Source organism: Lithobates pipiens, unplaced genomic scaffold (assembly GCF_037356315.1).
Source record: "Lithobates pipiens isolate NorthernLeopardFrog02 unplaced genomic scaffold, aLitPip1_a1.2 Scaffold_22, whole genome shotgun sequence".
NCBI classification, from domain to species: domain Eukaryota; kingdom Metazoa; phylum Chordata; class Amphibia; order Anura; family Ranidae; genus Lithobates; species Lithobates pipiens.
In genome coordinates this window covers 107,544,533-107,572,525 of record NW_027507784.1, presented here as the reverse complement: position 1 = coordinate 107,572,525, position 27,993 = coordinate 107,544,533, and the positions used below count along the sequence as shown (strand labels likewise).

Below are 27,993 nucleotides of genomic sequence, written 5' to 3'. Positions count from 1 at the left end.
GTCGAATTTAAAAGTGTAATTTTATTAAAGAAAAAAACGAAGAGTAAAAATGTATCTGCCATCACCTTTCTATTGTTTTGACCTGGGAATAGTGTGACCTTCGTTTTACATTCCAATAAAATATGTATAACATTTTCACATAAAACCGTCACCTGAAAAAAGTATAGCATAAAATACATTTTTCTTTCTTATTTGAAGGATAAATATTTTTTTTTTTACAATGGTCAGGTTTTATCGCATTATTTTTTTTTCTCCTACCGCACCCTTTGGAAGACTGAATCTACGAAATGAAATACATTCCAATAACAGTATTTTTTTGTTTTGTTTTTTTTTAAGTGTGAACATACATAACCAAGACAAAAATAATAATACAAAAAATATATGCTACATGTAAATGTACATCTTGTGTCTCTGAGGTTTATTTGGGGGGGAAGGTGGGGGATTTTCCCATAAAAAATAACATTTTTTTTACACATTCATCTTGTTTACTCAAAACCCAAAAGGACAGTAGCTACAAAATGTGACCAAACACATAAAACTATGTAATAGCCATTGTCAGGTAACGCTAATTCTAAAAACAGTCATCATTTTGTATTCTTAAAATGTGGAAGCCAGTATTTTCCCTCCATAAAAATTAATTCAGAAACATCTATCTTCCTGTCCTTCCTGAATATTTGGTATTGGTATATTATTTCTTTTTATTTCGTTTTTTTTTTGTTTGTTTTTTTTGTTTTTTTTACATGTTAGATAATTTCATATTAAATAAATACGTGAATGAACTTTACAAATAAAATAACCCGTTTATTTCATAACCCCTTTTTTGTCTTTTGGTAGAGAGTGTTCCATACTGGCAGTAACAAAGAATAATAACGAAATCATGGCACAGGATGCCCATATGGTCTCCACATTTATGTTTTAAGAAACCACTAACTTGTTCTCTCCCTCTCTCATTTCCTTGTTAACCCAATACTGCCCTGTACAGTAAAGACAACATACATACAGAATTGGAGTTTACCTAAGATACAATTCCACTGCTTTCTTTGTGATGTCCTCCTGATGTAAAATAATATAAAAAAATATGATCATCAAACAGTGTCCAGAGCAATATACAAAGGAGACAGTCGAAATGTCCTTAAAGGAATTATTGTCAGCTTGGTGCCCATGAGCGATTTGGAGAGTCCTGTGAAATGGTATGACAGCCCCAAGCTTGGAACTCTTGGATTTATGAAGTATTGTCAATATTTTAGGCAAGGGCAAGAATAAAAAGTAAAAAAAAAAAAAAAATCCTATAAAGAGGTGAGATCAGTCTGATGGTCCTTGGTAACAGTGTGTAGGTTCTGAGAAGGAGCGGATGAAGATCTTCCTTTTGTATTGGGCAGTTTGTGGTCTTTCTTCCATTTCATCCTTCTATTCTGGAACCAGATTTTTATCTGTCGCTCAGAAAGGACCAGACTGTGGGCGATCTCTATCCTGCGACGTCTGGTCAGGTACCTGTTAAAATGGAACTCCTTTTCCAGTTCCAGAACTTGCTGCCTGGTGTAGGCTGTCCTGGATCGCTTGGGTTCTCCTCCGGTGTAATTTGGATTGACTAGAAAAATACAAAAAAAAATTATATAAAATAATAAGTAAAAAATAATAATAAAAATTGAATAAAAATCTGCAGTCCACCGGTAAATATGAAATAGAGGCATGCACTACAGTCCTTACAATATCTGATGGATATCTCATGCACACACATTTAAAGATGGAGCTGAAAAAACAAAGCCACATGGCCAACGGCCTATTCCTTCAACCATAAAAATTTATGATGAGTGTAATGGCTTTCCCAGGTTTTAAAAGTCCATAAATAATATTTTCAGCAGCTTTTCCCCCCCAGTAAGCAGTGTTTGAGCAATGGGATGGAGCTTACCTGAGTTCACGTGGACTTTCTTCATCCAGGGGTACACTATGGCAGGCTGCTTAGAGAGGCTCCCATTTTTGGGGTGCTGCTGTTGGTTGCAGGGTCTGGAGACCGGGGCTGGAGGTGGGCAGGGCTCCTCTGCTGCAGGGAAGTGGTTCTGGGGTCCGCTTGGCTCCTGACCCCGAGGCTGCAATGCAGAGCCCTGTGCATGGTTACAGCTGAAGGACTCTTCGCTATAGTTTGGCCGGGAGAAGATGGCTGGGTGCTGATAATCAGAGCCCTGCGGGGAGCTGTAGAAATCAGAGCCTTGCTCTGCTAAGTAGCTGTTCTGTAAATATTCCTCGCAAGGAGGAAATTTAGGATCCACATACTTAGAGTTTACCATATACGAACTCATGGCCATTAATTTCTGAGGATAGAAAATACTAATTTTTCTGGTGTTGTCTTTTTTCTGCCTCCATAAAGCCCTCCTACTTGCTGTCAACTGAATAAAGTTAGGTGGCCACGTGACCTCGCCAGCCAATGGCAGGGCAGAAACTTTATCACTGGATTTAATTGTACCTCATAATTTTCAGAAAATAACAAAATAATATTGATTTAATTGGATCATTATGAGCAACACACACCCCCACCCAATTCTTAATCACAGATTTTCAAGCTACAATAATAATAATAAAAAAAAGAGATAACGTGATTTTTAGTGAAATTGTTACATTTAGGTTAACAAAAACACACTTTATATAATTTCTAAAAAAAAAAAAAAAAAGATTTTTTTCATTGATCCAAAATCTCGTGTATAGGTTGGCGTTCAGAAAGCTTATTTCATTCCTGCTAGAGTCCCATGGAAAGAGAAAGAGATCTTAAATTGTCAAGAGAACATCAGGGAGACCATAACATGTACAATAGACCTGTCTTGGCTTTGTCTTGCAAAGGGGTCATCCAAAAGTTACCAGAATCTAGTCAGGTTGAAAAAATTAGGCAATCAGTAACTCGTGGTTGACTGTTTGCAAGCTCAAATGGGAAAATAATGCAAGAGGCGATTAAATATAAGGAGGTAATCTGAAAATGTGACCATTTATTAAAAAAAAAAAGTTTTTACACCTCTGAAATAATTAATATTTAAGAGTGAATAAAGTAGTTTAATAATAAGGGTGTGGAATTAAATTAGCATTCATGCAAGTCTACAGCTTTTTGTTAGATATGTAGAAGATAACTATTACATCATATGATTGGCTTGAGAGTATATGTATATTTATACACGTATAGATATAAAATGTATAGAGTTAAAATTCATGCAAGCCTTTAGCTTTTTGTTAGATGTGTAGAAAATAACTATTACATTATATGATTGGCTTGAGAATATCTATCTATCTATCTATCTATCTATCTATCTATCTATCTATCTATCTATCTATCTATCTGTCTATCTATCTATCTATCCATCTATATCTATCTATATATATATATATATATATATATATATATATAGAGAGAGAGAGAGAGAGAGAGAGAGAGAGAGAGAGAGAGAGAGAGATGTATAATTTGTATTCATTTTATAATTTTTATTGTAAAATGGTAATAAATTATTCTGATTCTGGTGTGTGTAAGTGTGCGTGTGTGTGTGTGTGATAAAAAGAAAATAACATTATAACATGGAATGATAGAACACACCGATGGGATAAGCATGCAGAATGATTTTCTGAAGTACTACATTTTTTGATACATTTTTATTTTAACTATAATCCTTCCAGCAATAAATGGAAACATTGAGGTTACCCTATGAAAATGAATGACGGGATGGTCAATATCTATAGTAAAATCCCACCTGCCCTGTGGTATGCTCATATCAAACACTCTAGGTGAATCAAATCGAAGTTTTTGCATCGACCATATATTCCCCTAGAATCGAATCTGTGACTATGTAAACACCACACAAATTCGGTTCTACAGGGTACATATAGACAACGTAATAACAGTCTTTCTACCTAGGGTTAGTGTATGTGGTCTACATATCACCTAGTGTCTGCAGATTAGTCGCATGACAGATGAAATGGGATTATTAAAAATAAAAACAATTTAAAAAATCAAACATCAAACTCTATGACGTCATAGAAATAAGACATATATATATATATACTGAACTGTAACAAGCATGTATCTATATGATGTATGCAAGCATTAAGGTATGCATATATGTGCTTAATGTGTTATAAATTCTATAAATTGTGTTTTTATATATATTTGAATACAGCTGCAGCTTTTTTTTCAATGCAAACCATTAAGACAGCAGTTAGGTTGTAAAAGTGTCAAATGTATACTGATTGCAGGTTAGATGACCAGATAACATCAGCTCTGTCATCACACCGCACCTACTCTGCATAGACAGGTCCAAGAAGAAGGTTCAACTTGTACAAGTAAACAAAAAAAATATATATAAAAAACCATTACTTGTATGCTTGTATGCAATTTTTCTTCTGTTCTTGTACATAAACTTTAAGACATAATAATCCTTAACACGTGATGGCTTCACAGGTCACAGAAACAAAATTCTTAGGAGCTGCAAGGTTCAAATGCAGCCACAACGTGCAAACAAACACTATAAAATACACAAATCATTCTTTTTACAAATATAAAACATTTCAAAATTATACTTAAAAAAAAGATATACATTGCTCCCCAATATTAAGAATTTAAATGGAAGTGGTTTTATATATATATATATATATATATATATATATATATATATATATATATATATAGATAGATAGATAGATAGATAGAGTCATAGATATAGATATCTATATATATATATATCTATATATATATATCTATATATCTATATATATATATATATATATATATATATATATATATATATATATATATATATATATATATATATATAAATCTATCTATCTAACTAGCTATCTATCTGTATAGATAGACATATATATATATATATATATATATATATATATATATATATATATATATATATCAGTACTAGGAGAAAAAAAAAACATTTTTAGTTGACAATAAAACCATTCAGAACTCAGGAAGGGTCAAGTATTACATACCAGTCAAGTTTCTTCTGAGAAACCAACCTTTGGACTATATTCAGAAATTTGTGTGGCAGCGTTTATGGTGAAGTCCAGGTCAAAAGGGCATTTGAAATCATTTGCAAACATATCACAAGGTTTCATTATTTTTACGTGGACGACAGTCACACAGAGGAGTACAAAAGTTCATGATTTGTTCCTGACCCATGAGCAAACTTGCTGAGCTCCTCTCTGCTACTTGCTCTAAAAAAGCTCCAAACCCAAAGAAGCTGATCTCACCAATACTCAACATTCTCTGTCCTCTGTAAGGTAAGTCATCTTAATATCACCTACTGCAAGTTTGTACATTGTAACAACCACATTTTAGTTCCATATCTTTATTTATCAAAACAAAGTAGTTATGTATTCATAATACATCAAGGCTTTTGTTCAAATTAAATACATGAATAGGCCGGTGGAATTGACTATATTGGTACATGCCTTTTAAAATTATGATTAAAAAAAAAAAGAAAAAAGTATAAGCTGTCATTAGCTTATTGAAAAAAAAATTATAAAAAGGTTTAAAAATACACCTTTTTATGTTAAAATAATGGATAATTTGTACTAAATTCGATATGTGACCCTAAAAATGTATAATAAAATGAGTATTTGTCGAAATAGAGATAGGATTTTGTTCACATTTTCATATTGGTTAGACGTTGTGACCTGGATTTCACCTTATCTCAAGGCTTGCTCAGACAGGTCAAAGCCACAGTGTTATTGATGAACAAAAGCGTTAAATATTCACCTCCTGCTCAACTGCCCATACAACTGTGTTTGATCTACTCTTCTTTTTCTGTGGCCTGATTCATACAAAAACTATATTCACTGTTTTATTATAATACGAAGAAATTAATACTAGTGAGATAAAAGCAATTAGATCTAAAATCTTATTAGAGGCTTTATAGAGATAGAAGAAAGATTAATGCAGGACTGCAAAAAAAAAAAAAAAAAAAAAATGACTGATTACAATTAGCATGATAATGCATCTGAAGATCATTTATTTAGTAGCAAAATTATCCCTTTAACAAGAAAATTAGTTGGTGGAAAGTCCTATTTGAAAAGCTATTTCCATCTATGCTCTTGCAGGCACAGATTGATATACTTTATTTAAATGCAACACAAAAATAATAAGAAAAAAATGTATAAAATAGCAATGTAAAAGGTAGGAATACGTTTGATGGCCTTTGAGCTAATTGATGTAATAAAATATTTGAATACACAAAAGGAATGCTTATAATATTGTGTAAAATCCGTATACTTTACCAGCTACATCCAGAAACCATTAATCTTATTAAATTTCAACCAATTGACTGATTGTCAACATGTAAGCCGGTAGTCACACGTAGACAATAAAATTAAACAACACGAGGCAACATCCATTCACTTATGTAGTGCCCTGCATGTGTAAGCTACTGTACACCAATCCTTACTGTGGGAGGCGCCATACAGTACAACAAACCAAGAGGCAAAGACTTATAATTAACCAGAACCCAGCAAACAAGACTTCTGGAAAATGTCCAGAACCAATAAAATTCTCCAACTAGACTAGTTAGGCTCTGCATTAACACCCTCAACATCATAATCATCATCTTCATCATCATAATCATCCTCATCAAGTGAATACTTTATACCAGCATAAACAAATGTCATACCAAATGCTAATCATTCAACTTAACGAATATGTTCAGTTGTAATCCAGACATTTAAGAGTTAAAAAAATGGAAACTGATTTTCTTCCAGCAATAACAAAACTTTTTATTTTTTTTAGAGTTAAAACATTTTTCCAAATGTCTGCACATTGATACATAGCGTTCATCAAGCATAATTGTGAAGACTTATACTTACCCCATATGGCTTTCCATTGTGTGTAACCTGTTGTAACAGAAAAGTATATTGTTAATACACGCACTGCATAATTCTATTGATATCAACGCAATAGTTTATTTATTTTTCTTGTAGGCTAGGGGGTTAAAAAAATCAAATAAGCACAAATGGACATATATGAATGCAACTGTAAAAATAACCCCCTTCCGTATTACAATCTAATGACGAAAGCCATGTGAACTGCATTGTTTTAGAAGCCTGGCTCCAAGTTCACAGCTGAATGGTACCTGTGAATATTGGACTATTTGTGCTCTAGGTGGGACCTACAAACACTACAAGAGACAATTACCTCTGGGGATTTCTTATTCACTGCAACTATTGTACAAGCAAAAGAAGAAAAAGAAAAGAAACAACACACACACACACACCACATTCCCTGTCTCAGATCTCTCCTCTAAGTATAAATGGCATATAAAATCACTTACTTTCTATGCTTCTTCTTGCAAACTGGATCCAGGAGATGGAAAAGCCTCGGTGCTAAGAGATCCAAGCAGAATGGTCCTTTCTAAACACTATCCTTATTACTACATCCAGGAACAAAACGCATCTGCACTTGTATGCTCTTAAACTAATTTATGGTGGGAATTATATTTTAGCTTGTCAACTCTCAAGCCATAAAACAAAGTTTATTGGAATCACGTGCTCTCATCCAGCCACTCAGGACTCATCTCTGTGGAACCATAAATAACCATCAGCTTTAAACTTCTATTCACTAGATTGAGATTCCCAGAAGCCTCTAATAGTAACACAAAATAAAAGGGAGAAATCTCTCTTTTTTTAAAAGTGAAACTTCTACTTTATTGCAGTCAGAAGCATGAAACGAGGAACTTATTTAACTGCAATGATTGTATTTCTCTGTATTTCAAACATGTGCAATGGATAGAAAAGTATCTAAATGGTTAATTGTAAATGCAAATGTTAACATTTGGTATCAGGTTGATATAGCACAATTATTTAATCCACTAGAAATATGATTTTTTTTGTTACTTTCTACCTCTTTTTCTTTGTAACCTTTGTTCCTTCTATTATTTATTTTGAGTATTATTTTATTTTCATAAATAGTATATCTGTCAGCACTGCAGTACAATATAAAAACATCTACACTAGTGTGTTACAAGCACAGTGCTACAACCAAAATACTTTACTATTTATCTACTTCTGATCACATCTCATTTACATGGTAACAACCTGTTTACAACCTCCAGCCCTATAGTGAGAAGATCTTTGAACTTTGGAGGCTTGGGGGGAAAAAAAAGTAGGTGTACTATGTGATAGTTAAGGTTGTGAAGTCATAAAACAAAATGGTGTGAATTCTTTTTCTAATGTATTTTTTTTTTTAAAGATTTCAGGCAATGTGGAGGTTACATGTGAAGTAGGTGGCACTCATTGGAAGGATGATGGAAATAAATAAAATTTGTCATAAGGCTCTGTCCAAGTTCACCATATGTACAATGGCACAAAGAATAAATGTATAAACACACACACACACACACACACACATATATATATATTTACATGCAAAAAGATACCTCCTACATTATATATATATATAGAGAGAGAGAGAGAGAGAGAGAGAGAGAGAGAGAGGGAGAGAGAGAGAGAGAGATATTAGGAGATGTCTCTTTGCATGCATATATATTTGCATGGAATAGTTAATGGGGGGGGGGGGGGGCTCTGTGTGTTGTATTGCATGCAATGCAAATGCTTGGCTGGAAATAATACATATGAGTTTCATGCAAACGGTTTCAACTAAGCAATTGCAAATTTTAATACGAATTACCTTTGTGTTCGGTCATTTCGTCAGAAAGTTGTGGAACTATAACGTTTTGTACATAACACTCTAAAAATTATGTATTTGATTTAAAAAAAAAAAAGGCAGCATTTTTTAATTTAGCTTTTATTTTAGGGCATATTTAATTATGTGATGGAAGGATTATCTGGATCTATAATACAATAATTGCAGTAAGTTTGCTCTTGATCATTATATATCAGTAAAATAAGTTAATTGCTTGTTACTGCAGTGATAGGAAGAAGAGTCTGCATACGTTTGCATAAATACATAATTCAGAGTGAATGTTGAATTTGTGATTGAAGGGCATCGCTGTCATTAATCATAAAGGTATTTCTATTATAGCTTAACACATACAACGTATATTCCAGCATCCCTGCTTCCTTCCAACCTGCTATCTACTATCTTAATAAAATGCTGTCTTTGCTTTGCAGAAAGTAATTAATTTTATAGGTAAAGCATATTTGCTTCCTTTGAAAGGTATGTGTATTAATGTATGTCTTAATGTTTAGGGACAACTCTGCAAATAGGCAAAGCAGGTGCATTATTTAACAAGTGCATTTATTACTGTCAGAGCTGTATTTTCAGCAATCTGTCATATATAATTATATATACTTCTGCCTTAATACAATACTAAAGTCAATACAAGTCTACTTCTTGAAGTGTTTTTTTTTTTTATCTTGGAATGAATCTGCTCTTTAAGGAAATTAAAATATTTAGTTGAAGCCACGTTGGACCTAAAGACACCGACAACAGAACATTAGCTGGGATCACGTGCTCCAGATTTCTGCTCAGGTTATCTAAAGGGCAAGGCTATTATTCGGAGTACAAGTGACTTGTCCAACAGCGCCTTCCTATGGGAACACAAGGAAACTACACCACCGAGACCTGCAGATGCACGCTGCCTAATCCTGGAAGGACCACGTGATTTCTGCAGACATTTCTTTTCTCTATAGATCTTACACTTGTTGTGATAAGAACAAGTAATCTATAAATGTCAGAAAGAGGTCATCAGAAGCTTTTAGCTCTGTCTGATTATGGTTAGATGAGTGAAGATTGTATGTCTGTAAAAATAGTGACCCCTGAAGGAATTCTTTTGTCATTCAATCCCAGGGTGAGAAATCAAAGTTTGAAATGCATTTAAATCTCCAATTATAATTTCCCCCATAAAGTGACCAAGATGAATGTCTAGCAGAGTATTAATATCTACACTACAATGGTCACACCTTTATGTCCCAACTGCCTGGTGGACATATCATGTCCATGGGCAACTCATAATGAATCTGCACTGGGAGAAATACTTAGACTACCATTCCTGTCTTCCTTCCCTTCTGTCTGTGGCTTCAGTAGCTTTAGAGTCACAGACAGAAAAATAAGTATGGATCAAGTATCAAGTAAGAGCTCCTGATCTACACACTTGTTCCTGCTCAGGTTTGAACCCTCCCCTCCTCCACTGCTACATTTGGCACTTTTTTTTGGGGGGGGGGGGGGAGTGGGTACCTGGGTTTGACAGGTACCCACTCCCACTTCCAGCTCAGATCACCGTGGTAAACTGAGCCGGAAGTTCGCCTCGCCTCTTCTCCCCCCCCCCCCCGCAGTTTTCTGGGACACTTCACAGGTCCCAGAAGACTAGGGGACCATTCACAATGCGCAGTGCAACTCGTGCATGCAAAGTAGGAAACTGGCTTCCCTTACCATTCTCCTTACTTGAGATGCTGGCGCATGCACCCAAAGCTGATTAAAGAATTGGCTTGGGTGAGGACATCCTTGGATCCCTGGACAGGTAAGTGCCTTTAAATTAAAAGTCAGCAGCTACAGTATTTGAAGCTGCTGACCTTTTTTTTGTAGCTGCTGATTTTTACTTTTAGTGGAGGGGGGGACTGGAGCTCCTCTTTAACTCCTTGGTGCCTTCTGCATGCAAATAGGTGGCCGTGCCCTGGCGCAGAGCGGCCACATATTTGTGGGCATTAGTACAAATAGCACTTTGCCGAGAGTGCATGCTCCAGGCACAGTTACCAGCAGCTGAAGGAGAACTCTGGATCTCTACTTGCGATCGGGAGCTTTCCAATCATGTGACAGCCAATCATGACAGTCACATGCCTTTAAGCCCCACCCCACCTCCCGGTATACAAAACCCCTTAAGAGCCCGGCAGGCAACGGCTCCAAGGGGGTTAAAGAACAAAAATTCATTGGAACTTACTGGTCCTCCAGTGGTTTTTCACACCTTTTTTCATTTATTCTAACCTGGTAAACCTGACATTACCTCACTTCCTGGCCTGGAGTGACAATTGTACTGAGCAGTGTTGTCACCTTAGGACAAATAGCTTTTCCAGACTACTTAAAACCAGTGGTGGGTGGTGCTCAATATTTTGGGGAGTGGGGCGGCAAAAAAACAGCTCCCCTCACTTGCACAACCACCACCCACCTCTCTGCCCCCCAAGCCCACCCTTTTTTGAAGCTAATTATAGCCTCAGGCTCCAATCACGTGCTTAAAAAAAAAAAACATTCAAATCCATGCATCCAGCACTCTGCATGTAGATTAGGGCGGTGGCGCATGGATTAGGGGGCGGCGCCCCTGCTCCCCTAATGGAGCAGCTGCCACTGCTTAAGCCCTGGTTTACATTGATGCAATTTGGCATGTGATTTGACATGTCATGCCGCATGCCATTTCCCATAATGGAACCGTCTGAATCGGTTCGATGCCGACTTTGCCGCACCGCACCGATTCCCAAAAGTAGTTTCTGTACTACTTTTGGCGATTTCAGGTGTGATTTCAATAGACATCTGTGCAGGAAACCGCACAGAAGTCTCTGAAATTGTCGGACTGACATGTGGGAATTAAATCGTGCAAGTTCAGTTGAACTCACACAATTTCAATCCTGCATCAATGTGAACCAGGGCTAAAACTGTGTCAGGACTGCATAATACCTCCCTCTCTTCTCCTTAAAATGGGGAGTTGTTTTGTAGTCAATGAAGTTAGCAGAGAACAATCCTAACTGATAACAGTCTATAGGCAGAAAGTAGAGGAAGTTATCTTACAAGATTTCTGGGTGCCCAAATAAGAGGAATTCATTTTTAAGTGTTTCCATACACTTTAAAATCAGTGGAACAGCATGACAACCAGCCAAATGGAGAGGACAGCAATTACAATTTACAGATTTTCTTTAAGCTTAGCCATCTAAAATCAAATGATGTGAATATTGTGAGCATTAGTGCTAACATTAATCTGGGATGCCTTAGTAAATGTTTAAGATCATCAAAGGTGAACATTAAAATGCAAAAAAGCTTCTAACGTGTTGGAAAAGGTCATTGTCATTGTGTTGACTGCCTATTGTGTCCTTCCCTACGGAGAAAAGAGAGCAAAGCTCGTAAAACACACGCAGCACATTACCTTCAGTTTTGTAAAAAGTATTCTGGAATGGGCAAATGTTTCTCCATTGTTCTTGGTGAAACATCTCTGCGTCTATGACCCATAAGTAAGCCCATTAACAGTAGATCATGACAGCGATTATTCTGCACATTCTATTTTCCTTTACTCTTTGTCCCTTTTGGAAACACAATGATCTCAATTTTTTTTTCTTTATTGTACCTAATGCCATGGCCTAGTCTAATCCTCAAGATGCAACATACTAAAGGCAAGAATCAATCTTATTATCAGTTAGGCAATAATCAAAGGGAACCAGTCATAACAGAAATAGGTGAAGAGATAATCCATGCAGGGGAAGACCTAACAGAGAGATACCTTGGGAAATGGCTGGATTTTAAGAAATCTGGAAAGTATATGGAAATATGTGATATAGGAGAATGAGAATAACAGGGAACATTAATACCATGAGCATGCAGAGGATCGTCTAGTTGGAGAAAATTAAGAATAAAAGGGGGTTTAGAAGGGAGAGGAGAGAGGGTGGGCATGGGGGTGTTTTTTTTTTTTGGGGAGAGGGGGGATCTAAGATTTTAAGACTGTAGTTGGTACTTTTCACACAAAGTTGATAATGTTTGTAATGATGTTTTTTTGAAAACCTATAAAATAATTGAATATATAAAAAAAAAGAAATATGTGGTCTGACACTGCTGACTTATTTGAAGTGGTAGTAAACTCTATAAACATGTTTTTTTTATATATGCCCCCTGCAGGTTTGTGCCATAATGTGCTAGAATGCATAGCATAGTAACACATTATGACTGAGACTTACCTTCCAAATGGAGCCCTCCAGTGCCAAGCTATCACTTCCATCTCCTGGTCTTCCTTACAGTTTCCCAGTCTCTGGCTGGGCTGCAATGAGAGGTCACTTCCGTGCATGGGCACAAGAGTCACCATTGTGGCATGGCTAGCTCTGCATTCACAGCATACCCAGTGTGCCATGAATGTAGAGCATTTTGTGCATGCACCAGTGATATTATTGGCTGAAGCTGATGTGAATATCTACTAAACTGTGCAAGTTTAGTAGATATTCATGGTATCTACAGGTAAGATTTTTCATAAGCTTACCTGTAGGGAAGCACATTTGTGAGGTCAGGCACTGATGTTGGACAAGAAGGCCTGGCTCGCAGTCTCCACACTAATTCATCCCAAAGGTGTTCTAGCTGGTTGAGGTCAGGACTCTGTACAGGCCAGTCAAGTTCTTTCACCCCAAACTCGCTCATCCATGTCTTTATGGACCTTGCTTTGTGCACTGGTCCAAATCATTTGGTGGAGGGGGAATTAAGGTGTGGGATGTTTTTCAGGGGTTTGGCTTGGCCCCTTAGTTCCAGTGAAGGCATCTCTTAAGACAACAGCTTACCAAAACATTTTGGACAATTTCATGATCCCAACTTTCTGGGAACAGTTTGATGATAGCGCATTCCTGTTCTAACATGACTGCACACCAGTGCACAAAGCAAGGTTCATAAAGACACGGATGAGCGAATTTGGAGTGGAGGAACTTGACTGGCCTGTACAGAGCCCTGACGTCAACCCAATAGAACACCTTAGGGATTAATTAGACCAGAGACGGTGAGCCAGGCCTTCTTATCCAACATCCCTGCCTGACCTCACAAATGGGCTTCTGGAAGAATGGTCAAACATTCCCATAGATGCACTCCTAAACCTTGTGGACAGCCTTCCCAGAATAATTGAAGCTGTTATAGCTGCAAAGGGTGGGCCAACTCAATATTGAACCCTACGGTTAAGAATGGCATACCATTAAAGTTCATATGCATGTAAAGGCAGGTGTGTGTGTGTGTGTGTGTGTGTGTGTGTGTGTGTGTGTGTGAGTGTGTGTGTGTATATATATATATATATTTTTAAGCCTTTTCTATTATATGATAACATTTATTTGAGGTTTACACAACCTTTAAACTTTTAAGTGCACATCTGCACATCATATTTCTACCACCTGAGACTAATTTTAACATCTGCAAAGCTGTATAGAACCTTTTGGAAGCCAGGCACACACCAACCAAAGCTTAGCCGCTCTCATCTTCTTTTTAATGATTTTACAACTGAGGTCACACTCTAGACATGCTGATTTTTCATATCTGACCAAAGCCAGATGCAGTGTATGAGTTTAACCAATTACTTCATGTCTGAAGACATTCTTTGCACACATGTTACTATTGCTTTTTTATCTGTAAGTTTGGTCTTGAATGTGATTCCTGGGTGCATATGTTCAGTTTCTGGTCTTTTGCCAACACATTTTTATAAAAGATCTGCCACATATCACCTTGATGTCCTTTTTGCTATACAGGCAAAAACTATTTCTCTTGAGTTACTAGCTCTACATCTCAACCTAGCTCATGGATACTTCAAATGCCCAGTCGGGTTCAGGAAGTTATGAAACCTAAACACAAGTTAGTAATTTGTCCCCTATATATGTGTATTTTCTTAAAGGCATTAAATGTTGTTAAACATATAGAGGCACATATGTCGAGTCAATCCTGAGGATATCAACAAACCAAAGCAATATATAGGGGATGAGTAGAGGATGTTCCACTAACAAAAATGATGTTCACTTTGCAAAGTATATGTTCGCTGTGGAATGTGAATTTTAATAAATTAGTTGAAACTGCGTTCACTTTGAATACCCGCATGTGCTAGATATTTGTTAGCAAAAATCTTTTTATTGGTAATGATGGTACTCAAAGAGAACACAGGTTTACCTTACATATTAACAGTTACTTTGCTTTGTGAATGGCCTATACTCCTTTGGTAAATCAACCCCATGTTCTTACTGGTTCAGCTCCAAGGTTAGTATATGGTTAGCTAAAAGAGTAAGGACTATTTGTATGTAATATTTGTGGCATTCCAACCCCACCCCCCCCCCCCCCCCCCCACCACCACACACACACACTTTCGGTCCTGTTGCATTGCCCATACTATAAAATAAATGTAACAGATCCAGGAGAGAATATGGAATGTCTATGTAATGGCCATAACAGATGTGCAGGCCAACGGAACTGACCACAGGGATAGCACTGCTGGAGTCTATGATAGAGGTGAAAAACCATTAAGTAAACTCTCTGGCACCCCCGAAATCTGAAATATTAGCTTTGGATGGGCTGACATTTTCAACTGATCAACAAACTTGCATTCGTTTATTATACTGAAAATATGAATATATCTTTCATCTATAAAAGCTGATTAAGCATTTCTAAGCGATCAGAGTTTAGAGATACAGTTAACAATTATAAATACAATCCTTAATGAGTCACCTCAAAAAATATAGGAATTGATTTACTAAAGGGAAAAAGAGTGAGCAAAGTGCAGTTGCTCCAGAGCTTAGTAAATGAGCAGAAACTCTGCTGACTTTCATCACCCAATCATGTGCAAGAATTTTTTTTTTTTCTTGCCACGTGATTGGGTACTTTTTGCAAAGTGAAGCCTTCCCTGTAGTAAGGCTTACCATGTACTAAGCTTTGGAGCAACTGTACATGTAGAGTGCACAGTATATTTGCCTTTAGTAAAACAACCCCATAATCTAACATAATCAACATATTTCAATGCTAAGATATAACAGGTTGCAGATGGTCTTTCTCTATCTGGCAATAAATATAACTGAGAACATTAACTTTGAAATTATTCTGAACAAGGGTCATTATTTGCAAAAATTGCTCAGCTCCAAAATTGCAAAAAAGGAATATAGTTGTAAAAAACAAGAGTTAGATTAATTATTATATTGCTAATTATTTTCAGACATACATACCTATGTAATAATAGTAAAAACACCTTCATCATTGTGTGGCTGTAAGAGTCTACTGTTATTTTTGGGCAGCTTTATATTGAATTATCACATCTTTATATTGCATGATCACAAGCATTGGATATGTTAACAAATTCTAAATCATTCCATGTATTCCTAGAGGCTAATAAAAAGATCCTTACTAAATCAGATTATAGTATATAGGAAACATACAGCTAAAAGTATAACCAGACCTAAAATGGTATGCTCAATATGTGGACCGATGTACTGAAGGAGGGTTCAATTAAAATACTCAAATCAGCTGGGGCTAAAGAATTCCTTAGCATATTAGCTGCTATATGTAGTGGCACTTCAGCTACCAGGTAGCTTGTAAAAACTTTGCTTGTGGCTAACTATATAATTTAAGTGATAAGTTACTTTTAATAACAAGCATGTCTAAAGAAAATACTTTTTTTATGTGTGCATGGTAATTTGGTAGTCTAAAATATAATTCTATAAGGAAAGGTATACTAGTTTGAGGAATGGATAAAAATAATAATATTCAAGCTACAATCAAAAAAGAGAATCCACGTACTACATCAATTACATTACAGAAACAGTCTATATATTAACCTTTAAGATTTCCAACATAAATGGATGTAAAAAGTATTTCCATTTTTATTAGCTTCATAAAAATATTAAAAAGATATATTAACCAAATAAAAGTCTCATTGGACTGTATTAAAGGGGTTGTAAACCCTTGCGGTTTTTCACCTCCCTCCAGTGCCCTCCTTTTATTACCTGAGCCCTATTGTTCCTGCATCAGGGACGAGCACACCCACTCCAGCCCGTGTCTCAGATCCTGATTGGAAAGATTGATAGCAGCGCAGCCATTGACTCCCGCTGCTATCAATAAAATCCAATGATGCCGGAGCTGGGGGCAGAGCCGAGTCCTGCTGTCTGTGTCAATGCAGGACACAGGAGCGAGCCCGCACAGGTGCCCCTAGGGAGAACGCTTCTCAAGAAGAGGAGGGCAATCAAGAAGAGGAGGAGCCAGGAGCGCCGCTGAGGGACCCCAGAATAGGAGGATGAGCTGAGGATCCTCCAGAAGAGGAGGATGGGGGGCACTCTGTGCAAAACCAACTGCACAGAGGAGGTAAGTATGACATGTTTTTTTTTTTTTTTTAAATAGAACATTTACATAACCTTTAATTAATACTTTATTTTTGCAAGGTCTCTTCAAGCCAAAATATTAACATTTCATCCAATTGTCACAGAAGTTTTCCAACTTTAGATCTTGTACAGAAAAGGTCAACAGAAAGAGGACAACACAGGTCCCCCAGTAAGAAAATTTAACTGAAGCTCAAGCAGGGTGCTATTTACTTGTGAAAGCAGTGGCAGGAGATGTTTGGGAGCACAAAGGTCCTCCCCAAATGGGAAATAGAGGGAAGAATATCCTCCTATTGCCCCTTTTAAAAACATTTTGCTGTGCAGAACATTTAAATTCACTGGAACCACCACTGGGGCAAAATGTTGCAGCAATGGGGCTATAGTGGACTCTACTTTCGCATCAAGGGCTGCAATGCATCTCCATTACCTAGGTAACCCTAGTAATGAATGTCCGAAGAAAAGTTAAATTCACTATATGTTCAATGAACTTGAAAAAATGCGCCCAAACCTCATTGAAGTCTATGGGAGCTCAATCTTATAATTTTTGTTTGGTATTTACATATATTTCAGTTAAATGACCCAGGCTTCTGTTTGTAAACAAAGTGGCCGGGGGATCCCAGATGAAATCATTGACCAAAGTTGGTCATGACCATTTTGGTCATTGAAGTCAGTCAACTGGTTTGTTAACATTTAGCAGCCATCTGGGGAACTTTCATTTGTGGTGAGAGTCCGTTGGGAGATAATCATCAGTGTGGGTAATCGGTGGGTCAGCAGGACATTGGTCATTGTAAATGACAATGTAAATGACCATGGCTTGACACTGTAGGACATTGTAGGGCATTTTTTAAATTTTCTTTTTCTAAAGTGTGTTTGTGGTTATTTACTTTGTATTTTTTTAATAAGTAACAAGGGGTACTATGTATCCCTTACTCATTCATGTGTGGCAACAAGATATCTGGGCCCCCCCCTGGCTCCCAAATTCTGATAAGTCACCCCCCCACATTCATTTTTTTTTGGGGGGGGAGGAGCCAATGCTATTTTTTTTGTTTGTTTGTGTGGTGTCTCTCTTAAAAATCTATACCAGACCTAATATTTCTCCTGTTTAGACCCCTGATATTTCACCAAATGAAAAAAAAAAATTCTGCAAAAAAATTGTAAAATAAAAAACAATTGTAAAAAATACCCGACTGACACCAATCTCTGCCCTTATGACACCACCCACTGCTCTCTCTCTCTCTCTCTCTCTCTCTCTCTCTCTCTCTATATATATATATATATATATATATATATACATGCACACACGCATACATTATGTGTTTGATCTTTGGGGTGCACACACTAATGCAATAGGCTGCGCACACCTATGAAGAGTACCCACTGGTAAGGCAACTTGTCCCCAGGTTGATAAGGACAATGACCTCATCGCCACATCCCTGGCCTGGTGAATATTTGGATCTGTAGGGGGAACATATCATACATAACTGCCAAACATTATTACGCATCACATAGTACCCCTTGTTACTCATTCACAAAAACACATTATGATGAACAATAACCAGCCCACCCACTGGCACAAACATGAAGATCCTCTCCTAAAAGAAACTTGCTGCAAATGACAGATTCCTGGCCGGCTGTTGAATGCTATCAAACTGGCCGTCTGACATAATTGACCATGTATGATCATGGTCAAATTTGGTCAGTGACATCAACCAAGGTGCTGGCTGCTTGTTTATTATTTAAATCAAGCTGGCGGGAAGCTTCAGTGAGTGGCAGTAGTAATGCCGCTATGAAATGAATTACTTCTAGCCACAGCATCAGGAGGTTTGGGTGGGTAAACTGGCAAATCGGGCAATTTAGTTTGCCTGTGTGGCAAATTGTGAGCAGTTCTGATACAGGTTGAATGACATGAAGGAATGCAAAGTGAATGATCCTGCAAGGGCATAGATTCCAAACTAGTCCAAACAACAGAAGAGCTTAAGTGGCAAAGTTCTCCTACTCCTCTAAGGTGACATCTAAAGGGAATAAAGACCCCCAAAAGTTTGCCCATAAGCTTGGGGATAGCCCCCCTTTATGATACGTTAGTAGGAGAGGGGGGTCTTCCCCACTTTTGCTGCTTAGACATCAGAAGGTAAGAACATGTGTAGGCAGAATACTAACACCTTTAGATGTAAACATAGCTAGCTTTATGAATAAACATGAATGCTTGGCTCTGCAGAGTGCTCCAGTTCATATATCTGTACAATGTTCAAGTCAACACATCAGACACTGGCTTATATCAGGGGAATCATTATAAACTGAACAAAGTTAGGTAACCTGATTAGTTACTTCCCTGAAGAGTTGGAGCCAGTGGCATCTTAGTCGTAGACTAAGAAAGCCAGTGGCATCAAGTCGTAGCTTTTTATCTAAGCCAAGCAACAAGATTCCCTATCATAAATGCCTATAAGTCACTTAAAACCCAATAAACAATGTCCTATAATAATCTTTACGTCAAAGCTAAATATACAGAATTGTGTGGCCCTCTCTTTGTATCAGGATGACTAGAGAATGTCTTTATGACTGACATCAGAAAGGCGTAGCTTCTGATCTTTTATTTTTTTCATCACCAGATCCTGGAACTGACCCATGTGTCCCAAAAACTGTGATGATTTGCAGGATCCAGTGATAACTGTGCAGCCTAAGTAATGCACTTGACAACATCAGACATCTCTGGTGTACTTGAGTTTAAGAAACAATAGCAGCCAAGTAGGAGATATGTGGCTGATCCTCTTATTAGGACCGGATCACACATTTCCATTTATTTTCAGTGGCACCCTGATGCACTAAGGCATCAGTGCACCACCATTCACTGTGTTGCCTTAATGGTGCATGTCCATATTTTGGATGTTTGGTGCTTTACCAGCTCATTTGGTGCCTTGCCAGGTCCCTCCTTTGTGTGCCTCTCTGAAATTAGTTTTACTTGTTACTGGAAGTCTTACTTCTCTTCTCCAACCCACTGCTCTTCCCTTGTCTATTGAGAATGTCCTACTGGCCACTGAGGCATTCTCATTGGACATGAATACGTCAGTTGGTGGAAGTTAATACTGAAGCCAGGCCATTAGTGATAACATTAAACCATTATGAAAGGGGCAAAAATAAAATTTTCTGTTAAATGAAGGAAATAGCCAACATTTTGTGGTGTCTTGTCCAGGACGTTTACTTTTTTAGACAGTTATAATGGCTGACAGGTTCACCCTAATTTAGTAAATCAAAGAGAAGACATTGTGCATCACATACTAAATCATAAGATTTCAGCACCTAGAGATCTAGACACAGGAGTGGTAGGACATACCTCTTGATCTAGAAAACTGTGGCCACTAATATAGTGAGGAGAGCAAAATAGAGTCTCTTGATTTAGACTTTAGAGCAGTGATTCTCAACCAGGGTTCCTCCAGAGGTTGCTAGGGGTTCCTTCAGCATTGCGCAATTTCTGCCTCTCCGATAAGTTCCCACTGACACCATTGATCTTTTTAGCAATCTGTAAGGAGGCCATTCTTCCCAATGACCACAAGTGTAAGGACCATTCTTCCCAGTGACCATCACACTAATGTATCACGAGTTGCAGATCTCTAATTTTTAGCAGGGGTTCCACGAGACCGGAGAACTATTTCAAGGGTTCCTCTGCATTGAAAAGGTTGATAAAGGCTGCTTTAGAGCCTTAATGGCATCCTGATACCACATAATGCTGGCTATACACTTAGCAATTTTGTCATATTTTCAACCAGCCTTGGCAACCGTTTGGATCATTTCACAGATCTATCAAGTCTGTTGGTAGACTTGATATAGTTTATGTTTTTTTGTTAAAAGCTAGTTGAGAATAGTTGGAACTGACAAAGAATTGCCTGTATGTATGGCAAGCAAGACTGAAGAGTAGAGACCACTTGGTTCATGAGACTTAGGGGAGATTTATTAAATCTGGTACACACAGAATGTGGTGCAGCTGTGCATTGTAACCAATCAGCCTTTACATTTCAGCTTGTTCAATTAAGCTTTGACAATAAAACCCAGAAGCTGATTGGTTACTATGCAGAGATGCACCATGTTCTGTGTGCATCAGTTTTAGTAAATCTCCCCCTTAGTCTCCCCCTGACTGAATATATACTGATAGAAGTGTAATCATTAATAAACCATTGTATTCGGGTGGAAACGCTTCCCCACACTTACCAATCAAATTCAAAAATGTTCTATAAGTTTTGGTGGCATCTGGGGGAAAAAGTTCAGTTCTTGGTACAGACAGTAATAATAAATAAATCAGAACCTTACTAGCTACATTGACACATTGATGCTTTGAAGCAGTACAATGTTAACCCACCTAGCAGATCCATAATCTGATCTCACCAGTTTTGGGAACGCACTGCTTTAACCTTTGTCTGTGGAAATTAAGCACAGTGTATGTGATATGGAAATCCAATTTAAGGAATTTTCTCTGTACACTCAGTCTTGGGGGAGGGGAGTGTTAGATGTACTAGCAGATTTGTATGAACTAACAAACTGAAGCTGAACTAAAGCCAACACCTCGTAAGCATTTTTTTTCCTTTTGGGATAGAGGTTTTACAAAAATAAACAAAAGCTAATCATTGTGAGCACCCCTGTCAGTAGTAAATGGTTTCTACTACTCTTTAAGAAAATTATACATTAAAATGATATATTTTTCTGTGTAGTCATTTTGATATGTAATAGCTTCTGAGAATGCCTGATGTTTAAGGAAAGAAAATCCACAAAAACGGCATTATGATTGATTCTTAATCATATTTCTATTTCTATCAGGTACGGAGTCTACAATAAAGAGGACACCTGCAAGAAACAGCTTATATTTATCCTGCTGTGTGATTCATCATAAAAGATAGAGATTACTTACTTACAATTATATTGCAGATTGAACAATGCATAGTCAAGGTTGAAAAATAATGTTTATCAAGCATATTACAGTAAATAATATCTGATGATCTCCAGCTGTGAAAATGATCTCCTATACATTTAAAAAAAAAAAATTTATTTGGTCACCCTGTGATGTGATTTAATATCACAAAATAAATTTTCAGCCATTTGTGTGTATTATTGTGATACTTTCTGTGTTATAAAAAAAAAATACTTTGTATATTGTAATTACTTTTCATGTGTTAAGCATTGGTAAAATGACTCTGGTCTACAAATCAGACCCCATAATTAATAAAAGGACACTTTGTAGGCCTTAGCTCTACATATATATATATATATATATATATATATATATATATATGTGTGTGTATATATAGTTATATCTTGCCTGATATATTGTCAGTGGAACCATTCCTTTTTTTTCATTCCTATTGCTTACATTTACTGAACATATAGATCTACAAGTGAAAAAACTAAATAGCACTGTAAGCATATAAGTGAAAACCTTAACAAAATAACCTCTGTTATGCTATTGTAAGGTAAAACAAAGCTTCAGCCGGAATGAACTTTAGGCTTACCTAAAAAATTAGGTTCTATCTACAAATGCACCAAAACCAAGCATACCTTTTCATTTATTTATTTCAAAGCACCACTAGCAAATGTCACACTGGATTTGTTGCTATAGCTATAACATATTTTGACACAGAACTCCATTTGGTTGTTCAGGTTTTGGCTGTAAGTACATGGGTACATTTGTCCATGCAGAATAAAAACACTGTATATTTTTGTTTTCCCAGATGTCCAAGAGCTGCATATAGACATTGATGGCTGTATGCAGCTTTACACCACTATTTGAGTCAAGTAGCTTAGGTGCACAGACATAATGCGCCAAACGTATGCCATTTATGTCTATGAGCAGCTCTATGCATCTTAGGACATCCAGGAAAACAAAAATACATAGAGGTTGATTTACTAAGGTCAAATAGACTGTGCACTTTGCAAGTGCAGTTGCACTCATTTTCCATAAAGCTTAGTGAATGTGGTGAAGCTTCACTTCGTAAAGAATACCCAATCAGGTGCAAGGAAAATGAAAAATAAAAACAGCATTTTCCCTTGCACATGATTGAATCAAATTCACTAAGCTCTGGGGGAAATGAATGCAACTGCACTTGCAAAGTGCACATCCTATCTGCCTTTTAGTAAACCATGGCATATTTAGGTTGCAGGGGCAAATGCACACATGTGCTTATAAAGTAAACAAAGATACATAGGGGTTGATTCACTAAAGACAAATGCCCTGTGCACTTTGTAAAGTGCAGTTGCATTCTGGAAGAGCAGTTGCTCCAGAGATTATTATAAGAACAGAAGCTCTGCTGACTTCCATCATCCAATCATGTGCAAGCAAAAATACAATAAAAAAAAAAAAATCTTCACATTACCTGTGATTGGGTAGTCTTTGCAAAGTGAAGCTTTACCTCATTTACTAAGCTCTGGAGCAACTGCACTTGCAGCCTGCAACTGCACTTTACAAAGTGCACAGTCTACTTGCCTTTAATAAATCAATCCCATATTGTGAATTTAAATTATGAGCAGGGGGAAGGGATTATGAAAAAGAGACAGATAGAGCATATTGTTATAACCAAGACTGATATGAAGCAGTCCAGTACCAATTTAATAAGCCATTAGGATAAGTATCAGTCTGATAAAGTAAGTTTTAACTCAATAGCCCAGTGAAGGGGTAATAGGCTAGGAAACGTTAAAGATTCACAGATAGTAAAACAGTTTTTTTTTGTTTTGTTTTTTAGTTTTAGGAGGTAATTAAAGTGCTGAAGTGCTAAGAAAAACAAAGTAAGTGTAAGGGTGATGGTCAGGGTTATGGTTGGGTAATGGTTAGCTGAAGGAGTGATAGAAACAAGAAAGAAATGTAGGTTTGCTGTGGGCACTGAAAATACTGCAAATAAACCCACTGGGTTCTGAGCACTGAGTTATTAGAATTAATATCTTCCAATAGTGGTGACAGAGAAAATAAGATGATAATGAAAAGTGTATATATATATATATATATATATATATATATATATATATATATATATATATATATATTAAAGGTGTGAGAGCTAGGGATTTAGCATTAGCTTTGATCTAGGGGAGAAAGCATTTTCTGGCAGGATTTCAAACACCTGGTGTACAGAATAGGAATCTGTTTATGTTTTACTATGTCAGTAAAGCAATCCATACCCCCACTGTGGATTGTATGTAAGCTATTACATGATCCTTGATAAGTGATGCTGCATTCTGAGGAGACAATTTTGGTTACTCTTCACAACTATAACCTTCCAGAGATCAGAGATGCACATTGAAGACTCTATGATGTCATCTTGCAGTTTTCTATCTGCAGAACAGAAGACTCAGAGAAAACTACACAGAGCCCTTTACAAATCTGAACTCTAGCTCAGTTATTTTTTAAACACAGCAGAGTATAGTATTAAACCACTTCTTGTCAAGAACTTTTAAATATATTGTTTGCAGTGGTGTTTAGGATTTCACTTTTTGGTGGTTCATCTGCTTGCCTATTGTGCACCCACTGCAATGCAGACACCTCATTTGCCATGCTCCATATTTGATCTGTTCAGGGTGCAGAGTAAGCAGCCAATGTGCTCTTCTGGGCAATACCTTACTATTTATTCAAATATACATAGCATAGAACTACTACAGAATTGCTATAGCCAAAAATGAATAACCTAAATCTATCAAACTCCCTTTTAAACATTCCTCTATTCCCTTATGCATGGTTTTACCTATTCAGCCTTCTCCAGCCACTTACCCTATCTACTATGGTAAATCAGTCCATTATAATTCACCTTAAACATAATGTCCATATATCTGAAAGTTTTTGATTTATTTTAACTCCACTGCATCGCCCCAAAAATAAATAAATAATTATATATATATATATTAACCCCATTTCTTCAATCCAACTTATTTTTGATAATCTTTGCTCTTTCAGTGGTGTATGCCATAGGGACCTCACTGGTATGATTGTAAAACATTATTTATAAATGATATTATTGATGACGTTATTTCTTAATTGAATGTGCACAACATATAGATGCTAGTCTATAGACCCAAATATAGGGAAACATACTTCTTAATGTGAAATATTTAACCATTTAAATCTGTCAGATCAGAGTATCTCTAATCTTTATATATGCTTGGCTTTTACAGTAAAGTCATGTGAAAATTGAAATTATTTCACCCATTTGAGAATATTATGACTCCATTACATCGTATCAGGCCAAAGAATCTAAAAGAATCTGTCTATGTCAACTTGGATACAGGTATATAACTGCTTGAAAAAAGGAAGCCATTCATTCTCGCACATTGTATAATGGAGTCTGTAGGAAAAGGATGTAATAGCATCTTTCATTGCTTATATTGCCCCTTTCCTCCAACATGCAATCTAGGCTGCTTGTTAATTCCTTTGTCTCCATTCTGTGGTGTTTTATTGCTGATTGCACCTCATCCACCTCTTGCATGTATGAATAGACGCTTCCTTCGCTCTCCGACTTCCTCTGTTTCCTGTGATGCTGCCAGCTGCGTGTTCTGTCGCAGTGCAGAGGGCAGTAAATACCTTTCACAGCTGTCTGCCAAAGCTGCCTGAAATACTTTCTTTGTTCTGCTTTCTCTCCTGCTGCAGAACCTCAACCAGCTAATAACAGCACATTATTACACAGCATACACAGCCATGCTCTAAATCAAGGTTACATTTCATTGGGAGAACACAGCATGCAACAAACATACATCCTAGGTGGAACAAAGAATTTTAAACAACATTAGAGGATGTGGTAACATATTGCATCTAAGTCTAAATAACCACTATAAATGCTTCAAATGTATATAACATTAAATACAATCTTGTGAGAATGTAGCTTGAATTATTACTTGCAAGAAAAAAAATAGCTTATGGAATGTTCACATACTTATGGAGTAATAGACAGGTAACAGAAAACGGATGGTTGGATAACTAATGGATGGAAGTTGGTTGGATGGATGATAAAGAGACAAACTGATAGTAAACCATGGGTAGATGGATGGATGGATGGATGGATGGAGGGCATTATGTTCAGACGAAGGATAACGAAACAGACATAGATAGATCGATACATACATACATACATACATACATACGTAGGGTGATTAAAAGTAGTAAGACCATTACAGGTAGGTAGATCGATAAATAGATAGATAGATAGATAGATAGATAGATAGATAGATAGATAGATAGATAGATAGATAGATAGATAGATAGATAGACATACATCAGTTGATTAAAAGTAGTAAGACCATTATAGATAGATAGATAGATAGATAGATAGATAGATAGATAGATAGATAGATAGATAATAGATAGATAGACAGACAGCCATAGACAGGTAGTAGCTGGATTAAAAGATGACCTAGATAGATAGATAAACAGACAGATGTAAGGAATGGATAGATAGACAATAAAGAGAGCCAGACAGATAGTTAAATATGGATGGATGTTTACAAAAGTGTATTAAACTGAAAGAAAGAAGGATGGATGTGGACAGTACAATATAAAATAGATAGATAGATAGATAGATAGATAGATAGATAGATAGATAGATAGATAGATAGATAGATAGATAGATAGATGTAACTATGGATGGATAGACAGATAGCAAAAAATAGATAGATGTTTACAAAATAATAATATAAACTGATCATAGAAAAGGGATTTGGATGGATGTACGATAAAAAAACAGATGTATAAATAGATAGATCGATCGACAAACAGATCAGCATGAACAGAGGACATGGCGATTCGAAGTGGTAAGACCATTTCAAAAGCATCATGAATATCTGTCAGCAAATCTGAAAAGTATAAAACTGTACTAAAGGTGCATGAAATGACACAATCATGCCTTATCAATAGGATTAATCCTTATTGATCTGTTGTCACAGTGTTAAGCATGTCTAGACATTGGCTCTGCAGCATGGGAGTCTGGACATATACTGCATACAACACACGTAGCCATAACACAGAACTGTTTGTAGAAGCTTCATAGCTCCACTTTTGCTAGCAAGGAGACAGAATACTATTAATAATATCACACACCTAACGTTACAATCCGCTACCTGGCCTGGTTTAACACAGTGTTAAATAGAAACACAACGCAGATCTCTATAGTGATTTCAGTAAAATAACATTTATTCCTTTTTTGTTTTTAATCAAGTTGTATTTCTTTTTTTTTAATCAGCAACAAATAGGACTTCAATAGATGCCCAATTCACAATACAAGAAATAATAAAGGAACGCTTCTTTATTTTTTTTTATTTTTTTAAACCTCTCCTGTCATTTGTAATCTACATATAAATGCAGCCAAGAATTATTTGAAGAGCTGACACAACTCTGCCTCCTGTAATGTTATTCCTTCATAGATAAACCTTCATCATACAATGTAGCATTTATGTAACCAAGTAAACTAAAATTAAATAACAAAAAAAAAAAAAAAAAAAATAGCATAAAATCATTACTTCTCAAGCAGAAAAAAACGACATATTCATATACACATACATATACATGTTTACAAAAAAATAAATAAATATATATATATATATATATATATATATATATATATATATATATATATATATATATATATACACATACATACACACACTATATATCTTGTACACTCAGAAGCAGTGGTGTTGTATATATAAAGTCTTACATAATATACGAGCTGCTCTGACTTAGCTGCATGCAATGCTCAGTACAGAAGATCTCTCTCTCTGCATGTTCCGTTAGTAAAACAGATGAGAATAATACTGTTACTGGATAGAAACCAGTAGTAGTCTTTTTTTAAACTGGTACAGATGGTTTTGGAATTCTAGAAAAATACCATATGCCACTTACCCTTGACGACCACATGTAGAAAGGCACAGAAGGGTCTGAGGCTGTAATCCATTTGGCATGTTGGTAACCAGAAAGAAATATGTAGAAAATCTACTGAGAGATGTTGTGAAGCCTTCTCCAGATCTCTCTATTTCTAC

The 27,993-nt window shown here is 36.5% G+C and overlaps 2 protein-coding genes and 1 long non-coding RNA gene across 7 annotated transcripts in view; 1 reads left to right on the top strand and 2 right to left on the bottom strand.

The window, feature by feature from the left end:
- HOXD3 (homeobox D3) overlaps window positions 1-27,980 on the bottom strand; it is a 47,734-nt gene extending 19,754 nt beyond the window's left edge. Inside the window, exons 1-2 of one of the 3 annotated variants that reach the window (XM_077448071.1) lie at window positions 27,857-27,970; window positions 6,847-6,873 (exon numbers count right to left, since the gene is read on the bottom strand). The gene's annotated coding sequence lies outside the window, so the exon portion shown is untranslated. Of the gene's footprint in view, window positions 1-6,846; window positions 6,874-7,310; window positions 7,419-27,856 lie in introns of those variants that run through there. The other 2 variants (XM_077448072.1, XM_077448077.1) reach the window with 2 other exon arrangements.
- On the bottom strand, window positions 2-27,993 carry HOXD4 (homeobox D4). Of its 3 annotated transcripts, none has more exons than XM_077448081.1 (3): window positions 27,857-27,993; window positions 6,847-6,873; window positions 2-1,588 (listed from the first exon to the last, which is right to left on the bottom strand). In XM_077448081.1, exons 1-3 carry the CDS (start codon window positions 27,906-27,908, stop codon window positions 1,287-1,289), a joined length of 381 nt encoding a protein of 126 aa, XP_077304207.1. In that variant the 5' UTR covers window positions 27,909-27,993; the 3' UTR covers window positions 2-1,286. The 3 variants fall into 3 exon arrangements, 2 of the variants coding, with proteins under 2 accessions (XP_077304207.1, XP_077304206.1); XR_013261810.1 differs by lacking the exon at window positions 27,857-27,993 and adding an exon at window positions 7,311-7,438 and having other exon boundaries at window positions 1,476-1,588; XM_077448080.1 differs by lacking the exons at window positions 6,847-6,873; window positions 27,857-27,993 and adding an exon at window positions 1,910-3,315.
- LOC143924048 (uncharacterized) lies at window positions 5,124-7,668 on the top strand. The gene is made up of 2 exons (XR_013261811.1): window positions 5,124-5,268; window positions 6,961-7,668. It is a non-coding gene; the product is annotated as an uncharacterized LOC143924048 (long non-coding RNA).